This window comes from Chenopodium quinoa, unplaced genomic scaffold (assembly GCF_001683475.1).
Source record: "Chenopodium quinoa cultivar QQ74 unplaced genomic scaffold, ASM168347v1, whole genome shotgun sequence".
Classification (NCBI taxonomy): domain Eukaryota; kingdom Viridiplantae; phylum Streptophyta; class Magnoliopsida; order Caryophyllales; family Amaranthaceae; genus Chenopodium; species Chenopodium quinoa.
The window spans coordinates 198,876-213,957 of NW_018744118.1; the positions used below are offsets into that span (position 1 = coordinate 198,876).

The 15,082-nt window shown below is 36.2% G+C and overlaps 1 protein-coding gene across 1 annotated transcript; it reads left to right on the top strand.

The window, feature by feature from the left end:
- The first annotated feature begins 346 nt into the window (after positions 1–346).
- On the top strand, positions 347–13,101 carry LOC110692619 (transcriptional repressor ILP1-like). The gene is made up of 7 exons (XM_021869647.1): positions 347–768; positions 1,132–2,305; positions 3,943–4,110; positions 8,194–8,870; positions 9,050–9,332; positions 9,445–9,734; positions 12,606–13,101. Exons 2-7 carry the CDS (start codon positions 1,196–1,198, stop codon positions 12,796–12,798), a joined length of 2,721 nt encoding a protein of 906 aa, XP_021725339.1. The 5' UTR covers positions 347–768; positions 1,132–1,195; the 3' UTR covers positions 12,799–13,101.
- Positions 13,102–15,082: the final 1,981 nt, after the last annotated feature.

Here is a 15,082-nt window from a genome sequence, read left to right on the forward strand (position 1 = left end):
ACGACTAAGAGTCCATATAAATTAGGATATTCAGATATATTTTTGAGAGAAAAAGCGAAAAGTGGATATGAAACTTTGAGAAAGAAAGAGGATGACTATGTAACAAAAAAAAAGATGAAAAAAATTATTGCTTGACTTTTTAATTGCTTTAAACTACTTTTGTCAATACAATTGGCAGCCAAACACTAATATTTAATTCCAAATTTAGGCTAGGGAGTTTTGAACTCCAGACCTTCATGTTGTGTGCCTCAAGTACAACCGCTGAGCCACGGAGCATTCAACCTTGTATTAGTCAAGTAATAACATTATAATAATTTTGGGGCCCTTTTTTATGGGGTCCTATACGGTCGCTCAATCTGCACCTTGTCTCCACTGCCCCTGTCTACTTTCATTCATAAATTACATGCATAAAACCATTTTTAAAACCATTGACCTTATTCAATTTACATGGTTATATAAAAATGTTTTTTTTTTTTTTTTTTTTTTAAAATTTTATTTAAGGCAGTTATATAAAAAGTTATAGTTGAGGGTAGCCAACGAAAAAGTAAAATAATGATAGGGTTAAACAAAAATAAAAAAAATAATGATATTGTCCATATGTTGAAGAAATAAAAAGTAACCATTACAAAGCCGTGCGCCCATACCTTCTTCCTCGACGTTCTCAATTGAAGCGCACTCAACGTTCTCCATTGAAGCGCAGTTAACGTTCTCCGTTGAATCGCACGGCGCCTTCTAATAGTTGTATCCCCCATTGAAGCAGCTTCGAAGGTAAGCTGTTTCTTCTTTTTGTAATCGATTTCACAATCTAGGGTTTAGCTTTCATCTAATCTTATTAAATTTAATTGTCAATGCATTAAGTGTAGGGTTCGAAAATCTCAACTATTGCTTCTAAATTCTAAGATTATGAAACCATCATAACCAAAAAGAAAAGAAAATTATGAGCCTAATTTGATTCTTGAATCAAATTCCCTAAAATTATGTGATTTTTCGAGATAATTGAATCAAATTTGGTTGCTAATGTATTGCACAACCCTTAATCTTAGGAATAACTATGAAATTAGACCTTAATTGTTTTTATGTGCTTGTTTAGTCTACTGATTGTTGCTGAAAGAATGACCTAAATTGTAACAGGTAAACTTAATTGCTCATTTAGATTAGATTGGGGATTATTGAGGGGGCTTTGGCAGTGATATCAATGAGCTCTAGATCGAAAAATTTTCGTCGTCGAGTAGGTGATGACAATGAAGATAATGAAACTAGCGGTAGTGGGGATCCATCTAAAACTCCCACAAAGCCATCTTTGAACAAAGCTGCAACTTCTATTAATAAACCAAAGAAAAGCCACCAAAAGCTTCTTAGTTTTGCTGAAGATGAAGAAAATGAGACCCCATTTTCTCGTCCGCAAAAATCTTCCTCATCCCGTCTTTCCAAGTCCAGTTCCTGTCATCATATAACATCTGTCAAGGATCGTCGTGGGTCTTCTTCGACTTCACTTCCCTCCAACGTTCAACCTCAAGCTGGCCAATATACAAAAGAAGCCCTCCTTGAGCTCCAAAAGAATACCAAAACCCTTGCTAGCTCTAGGCCAAGACCGGCAGCATCAGACACGAAACCTAGTTCTTCCTCAGAGCCTGTGATTGTTCTCAAGGGTCTTGTCAAACCAGTTCTAGAAACTGGAAGTGCTGTTGATGAGTTCAATGAAGACAAACCTTCAAGAAAAGAAGAAAATGCTTCTCTGACGAGGGAGAAGGATATGGATCTCCTAGATCAAGCAACGATTAATGCTATACGAGCAAAGAGGGAAAAACTTCGTCAATCACGGGCTGCAGCACCAGATTATATATCATTGGATTCTGGAAGCAATCATGGAGCTGCTGAGGGGTTAAGTGATGAGGAACCAGAATTCCAAACTCGAATTGCAATGTTTGGTGAGAAAATAGATGGTCCCAGAAAGGGTGTATTTGAGGATGTAGATGAAAGACCAGTGCGCGCTGGACAGAGTAGTCTGGAAGATGATGACGATGATGAGGAAGAGAGAAAATGGGAAGAGGAGCAGTTTAGGAAAGGTCTGGGCAAGAGAATGGAAGAAGGACCTACCGAAGTTAGCAGAAATGCATCATCTATTCAACCTCAAAGTTACATGTACGCATCACCAATTTCTCATCCATCTGTTGCCAGTATTCCTGCTGGGCCACCCAGCATTGGAGGGGCAATTGGTGGTGTAAAGGGTGCTGGGACAATGTCCATATCTCAGCAGGCTAAAATTGCCAAACAAGCTTTTCAAGATAACTTGAAGAGACTTAAGGTATGTGTAATTTTTTCCTATTTTATCTTTTTTTTTTTTCAAGAAACTTGTTGATGTATTGTGGAAATTCTAGATCGTAGTCCAGGGGTGGAGATGTAGAGAGAAAAAATTGGGTGGATAACTCTCTGAGACCCAACTCAAGATAAAAAGTAGAGAACTTTTAATTGCTAAAAAGGAATAGGGCAAGTAAATCGGGATACCCAAAAAGAATATTGGAGCAAGTAAATGGAACAAAAGAAGTATTACACGGACAATATATTTTCTTTCTTTTTACTTAGTTGTTATGGATATGTGCTCATATATACGTTTAATAAAATACAACAATTATGACCATAACCCCAACCATTGTCACCTCATCACAAATGAACACTTGTTTGTGTTATTGTTTAACTCCTAGGGAAGTTAGAAAAGTGAGAGTATTCATCTTAGACTTGTGATCTTTTTTATATTTTTTTAGTATAGATTGTGATCCTATAGCTAAGAGGCATACCTGTGTTCATAGTTTTAGTTTTTCCACCTGATAATTGGTGAATTTTATTTTTAACTTATTTGAAAACCTTGATTGATAATAATATACTTTGGCTCAAGGTGGAGAATGAAATGTCCATTATCCGGTAAAGAATTTCCTCCTTCTGCTTAAGTAAAGATGATTGTATATTTTAAATTTAGATGTTGTCCTTACATTTTATGTGAAGAAGTGATTGACACGACATATGTTTAGATTATTTGTCACATTTTTTTTATGATGGTTGCATCTGCAGCTTGGGTAGTTTAACAAACTCCAAATAGGAGTGTAGGATGGAGCCATGGAGGGTTTCGTATGTGTGAACTTTTTCTTCTCCTTATCCCCCCCCCAAAACCCACTTTCTCTTTGTCCTCCCTACCCTTATATGAGTTAAGTGTGAGAGTTTAATGTTAGAGCTCCCTCATACCTTCGAAGTTGGGAATTTTTTCCTCACAATGTCCCTAGAGTCCTATGGGTTTGACTTCCCGTGGTTTCTCTTTGTATTTGATTTTTCAATATTTAGTCTTTGGTTTCTCAAAGGACTGCTTCTCTTCATATCTTAAATAAAGAAAGAAAAGGAACTAGAGATGCTGATAGTTCGGGATCTTTTACATATATATGTTAATCTGGATTACAGTTTTTTTGGTCTAGTCTTATTTTTAACTTGATGATATTCTATTTTGTAATAAACTGTAAATACTGGTTATTTTATGCCAAATATCAGTAATGTGCATCAAGCTGTAAAAGAACTTTTTCTATTAAAGAGCAAGCGTGTGGTTTATGCTGCTGTGGACACATGATTATTATCAATCTTTTCTGTAATTCCAACTTTGAGTGAAATTTACTTAAAAAGTAGAATTTGTCTCTTTCTTGTATGGAAAGTAGTCGGAGTTTTAATGATATCAAAAAAATGGGTGGTATTTTTGCTGAATCATGAAACATGAAGTCATGATGGCCATTTTTAAGGACTGTAACCCTGGTGTAATTTTGTTCTGCAATATGTGGATGTTAGGCATCTGTTTCCACACACCTTTTATGCTTGTGGACATAATAACGCTGCATGTTTTCATTCTTTGCCTTGTTGTGCTCTCATACGTTCTTCTTGATTTCTGCTCCCTTTCTTTGTTTTTAGGAAACACATGCAAAAACCATGACTTCACTGGCTCGTGTTGATGAAAGTTTATCTGCATCACTGACGAATATCACTGTGCTTGAGAAGTCTTCATCTGATGCTGGAGAGAAATATATATTTGTGCAAAGACTTCGTGACTTTGTTTCTGTCATATGTGACTTCTTGCAGGTAGGATAATATATTATAGTATCTGATTCTCTGCATTAATATCCCAAAGAGTTACTAGTGATTAAATGAATTTTGAAGTAATAATTCTTGTAAGATTATATATATATGTACCTTTTCACATGGGAAGAAAAGTTTTTTTTATATTTCGAATAACTACTGGAATGACTTCACTGCATCTTAAGTGCCGTATAAATCTTAGATTTACCAAAGATGGGTATCTTAATCTCGATATTCATGTAGAAATTGTGGCTTCATTTGACAAGGAGGACTTTTAGGAGGGTATTGCTTGGGCTTTTGGTTGCTGAAGATAGTCATTAATATAAATTCATCTTTTACAGAGGTATATGATTAAGGAAAGGGTAGTATATGTATCTCTTCATCATATTTGAGGTGTCTGGTGTCGTCTAGGTTTGGGCAAAGACTATTGCCTCAATGATTTGCAATCTCAATAGTTAGTTGCGTTGGCAAAAGTTGATCCTCTTGGATTCTAACCCATCTAATTAATTGAGCTAACTTGAATTGCCCCATTAAATAAATGTGTCAGGTTAGGGTGTTATTTCGAGTCCGTAATCATGTATGAAATATTTACTTGTTTAGCCCTTTTAGTTAAATTCCCAAAATATTATTTTAATAAATGTTAACCTAGAAAATATATACTTCCTTTGTTTTTATATAATCGCGCCATTTAGTATGGACTATGGGCACAATATTTAATAAAAAGAGTAAAAGATGGTGAATGTCAAATATGCTCATGTGATGCAAACAAATGAAAGAGAAAAGGTGGACTAATAATGGTTGTTATCACATGTGAACACGGATAGGGTATTTTGTGCGTGAACACAAGCAAAAAGTAAGTAAAACATATCAAATAAGGAAATGGTGCAATTAATATGTAATTTCCCAAAAAGGAATATAGTGCAATTAAAAAAAAACGGAGGAAGTAATATTTATGGAGACTTGTGCATTTGATTTGTTTATATATAATGATTTGAATAAAAAAATAATCATAAGTACATGGGTTAAACTATGTAATCCCCCAAACAAAGAGGTTTGTTTAGGGTAGAGTTTTCCAGCCCATTTAACAAAACGAATTAAGTTTGCGTCAGGATTTTCAGCTTGTATACTATCAACTCAAACAGATCAATGGATGTCTGCAGAAATTGACATAAACCCATCTTGGTTTATCAGGCCTAGTTATAGGGCTTATTCTGGTTATTTTACTTACAGATCTTGTGTTTTTTATTATGGGTAATGAATGGCTGCTCTCTGCGATTGGGGTTAGTTTTTGATGAGGGCATTATTTGCTTAGCATTTGCAGCTTGCTCCATCATGCTACAATAGGTTCGTCAGAAGAAAGGTTATTAGGCTATGGAAAGGGGTTCCATTAGTAAAGACGAAAGAGAAATAATGTGGATATAGAAAGAACTGAGAGATGAATTTGGATTAAGATCGAATTTTTGAGGCTGGGCTTTGCATTAAGGTTTTTATTTTATACATGAAGTAATGAAGTATAAATTTTATTTTAAATAAATTTCATTTAGGTCACTACTAAATCAGGATGTTTTGTAGCACTAAATTGACTAGAAATGTAGAACATGGGGTACCCGACAAACACCTCAGTAAAGTTACTTTAACAATTGACTTGTTCTACCATGGTTTTCTAAGCAATTATTCATGCTGGTTTTTTATTTTTTTATTTTATTTTATTTTATAGTAATAAATCGCAACTGAAAGAATCAATATTTTTGGCTGGTTTAATAAGCAAAAGAAAATGAGAATACTTAGGCCCTTTTTTAGCTGTAGTACTCCCTCCGTCCCATTTTTAAGTACCCATTTCTCATATTTCATGGGTTTTAATGCGAATGAAGTATAAAAAGCATGTGAGAAGTACATTAGGGATAATTATAAAAAATAAAATATTTTGTTTTCTAGTGGAGACGATAATGAAAAAACATGTGTGAAGTACATGTGGGGACCAATTTTTTACAGGGAATTTAGGGAAGTTTAGTATGTTAAAAGGTATAAAGTGAGGGTATCTAGGTAATTATACATGAAACAAAATTAGAAATAGGCACTTAATTTTGGGACACCCAATTAGTAAAACAGAAACTTTATAATGGGAGGGAGGGAGTAATATTTTAGATCTGTAAATTGGATGAACAATCCTAATTGTTGCAAATTTGGGATTACAAAAGGAAAACCAAAAGCACATCTCATTATTTAACAATGAGTTGTAGTTACAAGGCCTATCCTTAAACCTAACAATCAAATAGAATTGAAATTGTGGCTAGGATTACGTCATTTACACATGATTGTGAGCCATATGCTCTTGGTAACAACACCAAAGGTGGTGTCAGCCATATCATCGAGTAATTTTTCTAAAAAATGAAGAAAACTCGAGTGACTCTTAAGAAATTAATTCTAGATTTCAGCTACACCAAAATGTCACAAGTTGGAACCTGAGACCTTGACTAGTGGATCCGGTTTAAGATAACCAAGTCTTTATATGAGTGCTGAAGAGGAGGTGGCTACCAAATTATTCCTCATGGAAGAAATTGCAATTACTATTAATGAAAAAGTACATTCTCTTTGGAACATTAGCTGCTGCGTGTTTCTGTCTAATTTGGTAACCTGGTCTATCTTTCTCTACAACGTTTTACCACTGAATATATCTGTCATGACTTATTATGTATTTACATGGAATAAGAATAAGTTGGTTGTTTAATTGGAGAGAGTTTGTGTAGTTGGTCATACTTTTTTGTTGTTAAGAGTTAATTTATGATAGTTCCCCATCCTGTAAAAACGCTAAAAAGGAAGAAATATAAATATTGAGTTTGTTTGCTTGTTGTATGGGGAGGGGGGAAGGGGGGGGGGGGAGTGTTGCTATATTTACTGTTGTGGAAATGAAGAGGAGGAGTTGCTTGGTAGGGAAGAGATTATGGTAGTTGAGTGTTTTGGAGGAGTCCAAACGTCCACTCAATTCCCCTTGGTACTATGCAACGTCCATTGCAAGTTTGAGTAAGGCTAACCATTGTTGGGACCAAGATTAAGTGCCTAGTAGCACCTGACAATTGCCCACGGTTGGCTATATTTAATTCATCCCTGAAATCGATGTGATGCTGAGCCATAAAGTGGAGCAAAGGAGAGGTGGAGGAGGAAATATTATTGCTTTTTTATTTTTAAATTTTGACATCTATACAAAAAGTTTACGATCTGGTGTAATTTGCACTCTAGAATATTTCAAACCAATCCAAGGAAATCCTTTAAACCTTGGTGTATTGCCCTAAAGTCGAATTTGATGTTTATGAAAAGAAATCTTATTTTGATTTGCTGTAGAAATTCTGAAACAATTTTATTAGAGCCTGAGTACAAATAAGAATACCTTGGATTTGCCAAAGTGAAACCTTGCATTTGTTGAAAGGTTCATTTGTGAGTTTTGACCATGCCTTAACTGCTGCTGATTGAATTCAGGATTATTTTTACCTGTCATGCTCAAGTTAAGGGTTGGGGGAACCTTTTGTGAAGGATGAGGCAACCTCCCCTTGGGGCACCTTGTTGAAATTTTCCCTTGATATGGTGATCTAAATCTTTTAGAGGATCTTCCCGGTTTTAGGAATTAATTGTGACACAGTTACACCTTCTGTATCATTTTTGCTGTCTTAACTACTTGGGTAAAAAATAATAAAAAACCTGTATTCAAGAAGTACATTTACAACCACCTCAGTCATGAAGACCATTCCCTCTATTTTCTAGTCAAAGTAACTAATCTATAAAATTTTCGGGTCAAAGCAAAATAAATAATGTCATAATTTGATGTTAGGATGATTTTTTTATTGCTAATTGCAGTTCCAATTGAGGGACAACTGTAAATTTGGGAATTGAAGACAAATTAATTATAAACAGTGCTTATTTTTGTTACTTCTGAAGTTTATTTTTAAGATTTATTTTTTTATTCAACAAATGATTGCCCGCTTCTGCTTCTCAGTTACCTTTCCTGCTTCTCTGGCATCAACATTTCTCCGTTTTTACTTTTGTGATCCTCCATTTTGATGTATTCTGGCTAATTTTGTCGCAACTTTTCAGCATAAAGCTCCTTACATAGAGGAACTTGAAGAACATATGCAGCAACTCCACAAGAAACGTGCTTTGACTATCTTTGAAAGACGAGCTGCTGATAATGATGAGGAAATGGCAGAAGTGCAAGCAGCTGTAGATGCAGCTATGTCAGTTTTAGGAAAGGGTGGTGGCAATGCTGCTACAGTTGCTGCCGCCACTAGTGCAGCTCAGGCTGCAGCTGCTACCATCAAGCAACAAAAAACCTTTCCGGTGAAGTATGATGAATATGGTAGAGATGAATATTTGCAAAAGCGTTTGGATATGGCTCGGAGGGCTGATGCTCGACAGCGTAGGAGATCTCGTTTAGATATTAAGAGAATGTCATATGTTGGAAATGACAACTCCTATCCAATGGAGGGTGAATCTAGCACTGATGAGAGTGACAGTGAGAGTGAAGCTTATAAGTCAAATCGTGATTTGCTGCTTCAGACAGCTTCAGAAGTGTTCAGTGACGCAGCTGAAGAATATTCCCAACTTTCTTCAGTTAAAGAAAGATTTGAAAGGTGGAAAAGATTGTACTTGGATAGTTATCGTGATGCTTATATATCATTGAGCATTCCATCTATCTTCTCTCCATATGTGAGATTAGAGCTGTTAAAGTGGGACCCTCTACATGAAGAGGTTGACTTTTTTGACATGAGATGGTATGTAAGTACCCACTTTTCTCTGGCTGATTGCGGTATTGGTGGATTAAATATAATGTTATTTACTTTCATGCTGGGCCATATGCCCCATATCTCACTTGATAAAGCTTATAATTTTCTCCAGCTGTTTTGTCTCGTAGTTTTGTGCGTCTCTCATAGGTGTTATATTGTTTTTTCAGGCATTCTCTACTCTTTGATTATGGTGTTCCAGAAGATGGAAGTGACTTTAGTCCTGATGATGCAGATGCTGATCTAGTCCCTGGATTAGTGGAGAAGGTGGCACTTCCCATATTGCATCATGACATAGCTCACTGCTGGGATTTGCTTAGTAGTAGAGAGTCAAAGAACGCTGTTTCAGCAACAACCTTAATCATCAACTACATTCCTGCCTCAAGTGAGGCCCTCAAGGAACTTATAGCTGCCATTCGTACTCGGCTAACTGAAGCAGTTGCGAATCTTGTGGTACTTTAAAAACCTCCACAGAGCCCTTAGCATTAATAAATGTGCGATGTGAATGTTACTGTAGAATGAGATATTTACTTTTTCTTTTTTTTTTTTCCCTGATGTTTTATAGGTTCCTACGTGGAGTACAGTTGCTATGAAAGCTGTGCCAAATGCTGCAAGAATTGCAGCATATCGATTTGGTGTGGCAATTCGATTGGTAAGGAACATCTGCATGTGGAAAGATATACTTGCTTTGCCGGTTTTGGAGAAGCTTGTTCTTGATGAACTTTTGGGTGGAAAAATACTTCCGCATGTTCAAAGCCTTATTCCTGATATTCATGATGCAATTACTAGAACCGAGAGAATAATTGCTTCACTAAATGGGGTGTGGTCCGGTGCAAGTGTTGCAGCTGCACGCAGGTAATCTTCTGATGCCATAGGCTTGTGTAATATCTGGAAAATTGTTTGCTTGGTTGTAGTGTCTGATCTAATCTATCCTATTTTCTATCTATTGAAGGTGGAAATGTAAGCTTTTGCTTTAAGATTGTGTATCCCTATTATATGTGTTCCTTTTTTGGAAATTTGATATTAATTATCCCAAGCTTTACTCATCTTCATACACTTATCCTAAGTTTTGGTGGGTCCTTTTCATAAAAGTCTTAGGTATTACCTCTATGGTTTTGGTAGGTCTTTATAGGTGTAGTGTACACCCTCTTTTCGTAATAATTGCAACACTATCCTTTTATGTTTGTTTCATATAATTGTAATACTTCCGTATTTTGTGTGGACCCATTATTATTTTATTATCTCTCTCCCACAAACCCCACTTGCACATATTTTTCCTTGTATTTTTATTATTTTTCTTTCCTAACAACCCGACTTACACTCTTTTATTAGAATTATCTCTCCTAAATTAAATATATCCCACTAACTTTACTTTATATCATAAAATTCCTCCTTTGGTCCTCGCCTATATTTTCCTAAAATTTAATGCAATGCCTAGTGTTGCGATTATTGTATAATGGAGGGCGTGTTGGATGATAACATTTGTTTTTATTTTAAGAGGTTCCTCCTTAAGCTTGGGAATATTCTTGAATAATCATAAGCTAGGATTATTTAATAGTAAAAGTTAATTCTAATAATCCAACCTTTTGTTGGTTCGCTGATAATTATCCAATTTTTTTAATTTTTTGTTTTATTTTTTTTATTTGCAAATAATCCAACCTTTTATACACATTGTCTAATGAAAATGACCATAAGTAAAGGGGTCATGTACTTATGTTTGCTTAACAAGGCTTCACTCACCTAGTAAAATGAATCTATTGATAATTAAGGCTAGGCTTCATTTGCCTGGCACAACAAAGTGTCTTTGTAGTGCTTCATGTGTAAAACAACATAGAACATCCCTGGCAAAATTTCTAATTTTCATTTATTTGTTTCCTCCGTATTTTTTATTGACACGTATTCCTTTATGGGATATATCTTTTTAGCTGACACGTTTCTCTTTTTGGTAAGTTTTGTGTTGTTAAATTCCTATATTACCCTTACTTAAACAACTCCACCCCACCCCTCCCACATCAAATTCATTTCTTACTTTTGTACTCCCCACTCTCTTCAACTAAAACATTTTCATCGTCATTTTCGATCAGCCACCACTTCCTCCTCAACTCCCTCACTCCTTATCATCGGCATTTCCACCATCCCCACCTTCACATGCTTCCCCTATCCCCCTCTTTTCTTAACCCTCAACGCAGCCCTACCCAAAGACATTTATCACAGTCGAACCATGGTGGCTGGAGGTTTTAGATCAAAAATCATATAGCCAAATTCGACTTCCATGCCATTGATTTTGTGAAAAAATATTCATGACGTTGTCAACTAAAAACAAACGGAGGAAGTACTATTCTTTTCCAATTGCGGCCTTTTTCAAGCTCATATTCTCTCCTATTATGCTTCATCTGTTTCAAAATAATTAATCTATAGCAGGTTGGACTCATTGTTTGAGGAAGCAATAAGAGAAAATTAGCATACCATTTGATACAAATGAAAAGTTAAAACCATATCATCTCAATCCACTCTCTTATTGGTTCCCTTCAAAAAAACAAAAAAAAAACCCACTCTCTTATTGGTCTTTTAAGTTATTTTATTTTATTTAATTTTTATTAAATACTCTGCTTACCCAATCTTATCTCTTCCTAAACTTGTGTGTCAAGGCCCAAGGGGCTAAGGAAGTATATTCTGTGATAATGAATTATACATGGATTCCTAAGTTGCTTGGAATTATTGCCCACATTAAAATTCCGAAACCTAGCCATATTGAATATAGATTAGGCATATTGAATATATGTTTTTATTTCTAAATTAACTATTAAGCTAGGGCGTTCCCTTGTCAACCACTTGTGAGATTAATATTGAAAGCAATGCTGCAACTTGTTCGACATTTAAATGATCCATGCAGATGATGCATTAGACAGTTGTGACTAAGAACTTGTCAATTTGATGCCCCTGTTATATAATGGCACCTAACACATTAGAACCGCTTTCAACCTTAGTTGCCTCCATCAATTGTGTTAAACATTGGTTCTGGAGAAATTTATTCTCTCCAACGCTCAGTAGTCCTCCAATCTAGGCTAGTTGATTTTCTTTCTCTATTCGTTTCTGGGTGCTTTGTCTGCAGTTCTATGATTCATGAATCTGTTCAGGTTTTGTTTACCTTTCCTCATTAGGTTTTTATTTTTATTTTTTATGTAGGTTCATTGGTATAAAAGGTAGTTCTCTAGTTGGGGCTTGAGGGGATGAGAAAGGGATGTGATGAGGGTGGAAGTGACAGTCAGGACATAAGGAGCTGTTTGACTGGGGCAGGGTCTGTTGGACGGAAATCTGTTGGGGTGATTAGTGTGGATAGATAAGGACTTTAGGGTAGTTATTAGTCGTTTAGACCCATTTCTTAAGTGTAATTATTTACCACACTATTTCCCAAAGGTAACCAATTCCTAAGCATATAGGTTCGATGACCATTTTCATGACTTGTGTGGTTTGAGGGGTTCAATTTATTTGTATTATTACCCTTCCCAGCCCCCTTGGCAGCAGTTAACATTACCCTCTGCTCTCCTTAAGCCATTATTTGTTTCCACTTCCTTTCCTCTTAAACTAATACTCAACATGCTTTTCAGTTGTGGTTCTATGCAATCAATGCTTTGATACTCTTTATGCATTAAAGAACTTTGTATAGTCATCTTTTTGTTTGGTTTCAGAAAACTTATATTTTCATATATTATGATTGTCATGCAGTCACAAGTTGCTGCCGCTGGTTGATTATGTACTGAAGCTTGGGAAGACTTTGGAGAAGAAGCATGCATCAGGACTGCTGGAGAGTGAAACTGGTGTCCTTGCCCGGCGTCTGAAGAAGATGCTTGTTGACCTGAATGAGTATGATAAGGCCAGAGCAATTTTAAGAACTTTTCATCTCAAAGAAGCTCTATAATCTTGTCTTCAGTTATCTAGGGTTTTTTTTTATTTGTTTTTTTTTTTTTTTTTTTTTTTTTTAATTTTTATTTTTAAAATACAATATATACATATATACTAATAGAATACTTTCCTCTAAGTTTTCCATTGGAACTGTGAAATATATACAGAGTACAACAGAGGGAGTGATATTATAGTAAGAGATCAAACACATCGGCCATGTTTAGTTCACCTTATAAACATCGTGCTTGTCAAAAAAGCCTAGAATACTACTCGTATTCTTTTTTCTTCTCTGACTTCCTTTAATGTGAAAATAGGAGGTGATTTTATCACCGTCCTTCATCTCATTAGCTCTTGCACGTGCAAACCAGTAGGATTCCTCAAGTCTTCGTAACTCATCTAGCTCGATAGAAATTCGTTCACATTTCCTATAACATTCTAGCTATAACATTCTAGATTTTTTTTTTGACTGTTCTAATTTTTATTTTTAAGCTACCGAATGTCTTAGCAGCCCACTTCGATAAACCTTCAGTACATGACATAATTCGTTCATGAGGGACATACACCATTTTATTCTTCCATGCATCCGACACCACTTTCTCACATTCTTTCTGAGACAACCATATCGCTTCAAATATATGTAATTTTTCTTTTTTTTTTCCACGGTCAAAAACTCTACTTGCATCAAGCAATATAGGGGCATGGTCCGAATTCTGCATTGGTAGGTGGGAAATAGTAAAATTTTGGAAAATATTACACCAACTATCCTCCGCTAGAAATTTGTCAAGACATTCGCGAACCATAGTATCTGAAGTTGTACCTCTCTGTCGAGTAAAAATGTTCCCTCAATCCACACATGTCAATAGCTTCCCGAAAAGCATCCATTAACTTTTCCCTTCTAACCACCCTTCCATCCTTCTCATTCATGCTCACAATCTCATTAAAATCACCAAACATAATGCATGGAAAACTACCATCAAAGTGTAAATTAATCATCATCTCCCAAGTCTTATGTTTGTTTTAAGTCGCCGGCCAACCATACACACCTATTGCTCTCCTTATAGTGACGCCTACACTAATCAAAACGTCAACTGCAAAGTGGTGAATAAAGCAGAAAATTGTTGATATCCCAACATTCCTCCACTAAAAACCCATTCCATCCGCTCTTCCGTTACTACTCATACACAACCCATTATCATATCCACATAGCCTCTTTATTCTCTCCAAAATACAACTATCAAATTTTGTCTGCATTAAAAAGACAATGTTTGGCCTCTCTCTCCAACATATGTCACAGAGAATTCTTACATTCCAAGGGCTGCCAAGCCCTCGGACATTCCAACTTAGAATTTGCATTGTCGTTCGAGGGTTTGGTCCTCGCCAACACCCTCTACATGATTTATATTGTCGCCGGTAGAATAAGTATACGCACCCTGCAATCTCTTTGTCTCCTCCCCTCCCTCATCACTCCCCAAATTAGCATTTATTCGAACCAAATTTCTTTTTAACCCACCAGCAACCTTACCCCCCCCCCCAAAAAAATTTTTTAACAACATTAGACGCTGTATTAGGTACACTGCCCTCCTCCACCTCCTCCTGTTCCCACCTCCACTCCTACTGCATTCCCATTCACCCCTAACCGGTCATCCTTTAACACTAGAGCCCCCACATCAGCCAAAACACTAGCCTGCTCCACTGCTCTTGCGCTGCATTGTCATCCGCCTAGCACAACTAGCTACTCAACACTTCTCCCCCACCCTCTAAATCAACGGTTCAGTCTCCTTATAATTTAACTCCTCCAGGTTATTATAATCCTTTTTAGCAAATTTCAGCTTGTGTGCTGCCAACACTTCCTCCAGTTTTTCAGTTTCTTTAAGCCTCCATCCCCTTTCTAGGAGAAGCTCTAAGCCATCTCCCCTATCCTAACTTCTCTTTTTTTCTCTCCTTCAACATCGTGCAACAATCTTTCTCGGAATGCCCAATAACACCACAAGCAAAGCAAAAAAATGGCAATCGCTTGTACCCAAATTTCATATATACAATCTTCCCTCCTTTATTAAATATTCTCTGGAATCTGCGCAAAGGTTTGGTGATGTTAATCATCACTTTAACTCTGAAATCTATCAAGTACGAGCTTGTCTTCCTCAACTCAAGAACTTTGCACCAATTCCTTAACATCGTTATCCGACCTATAATTAAATGGGAGGTGTTTGATTCTAATCCATATTACGGAGTGATATAGTGCAATCTTCTCAGGTTGTTCATCTCCCTCGATCTCTTTCAAAATCAGCAATGTATTATCG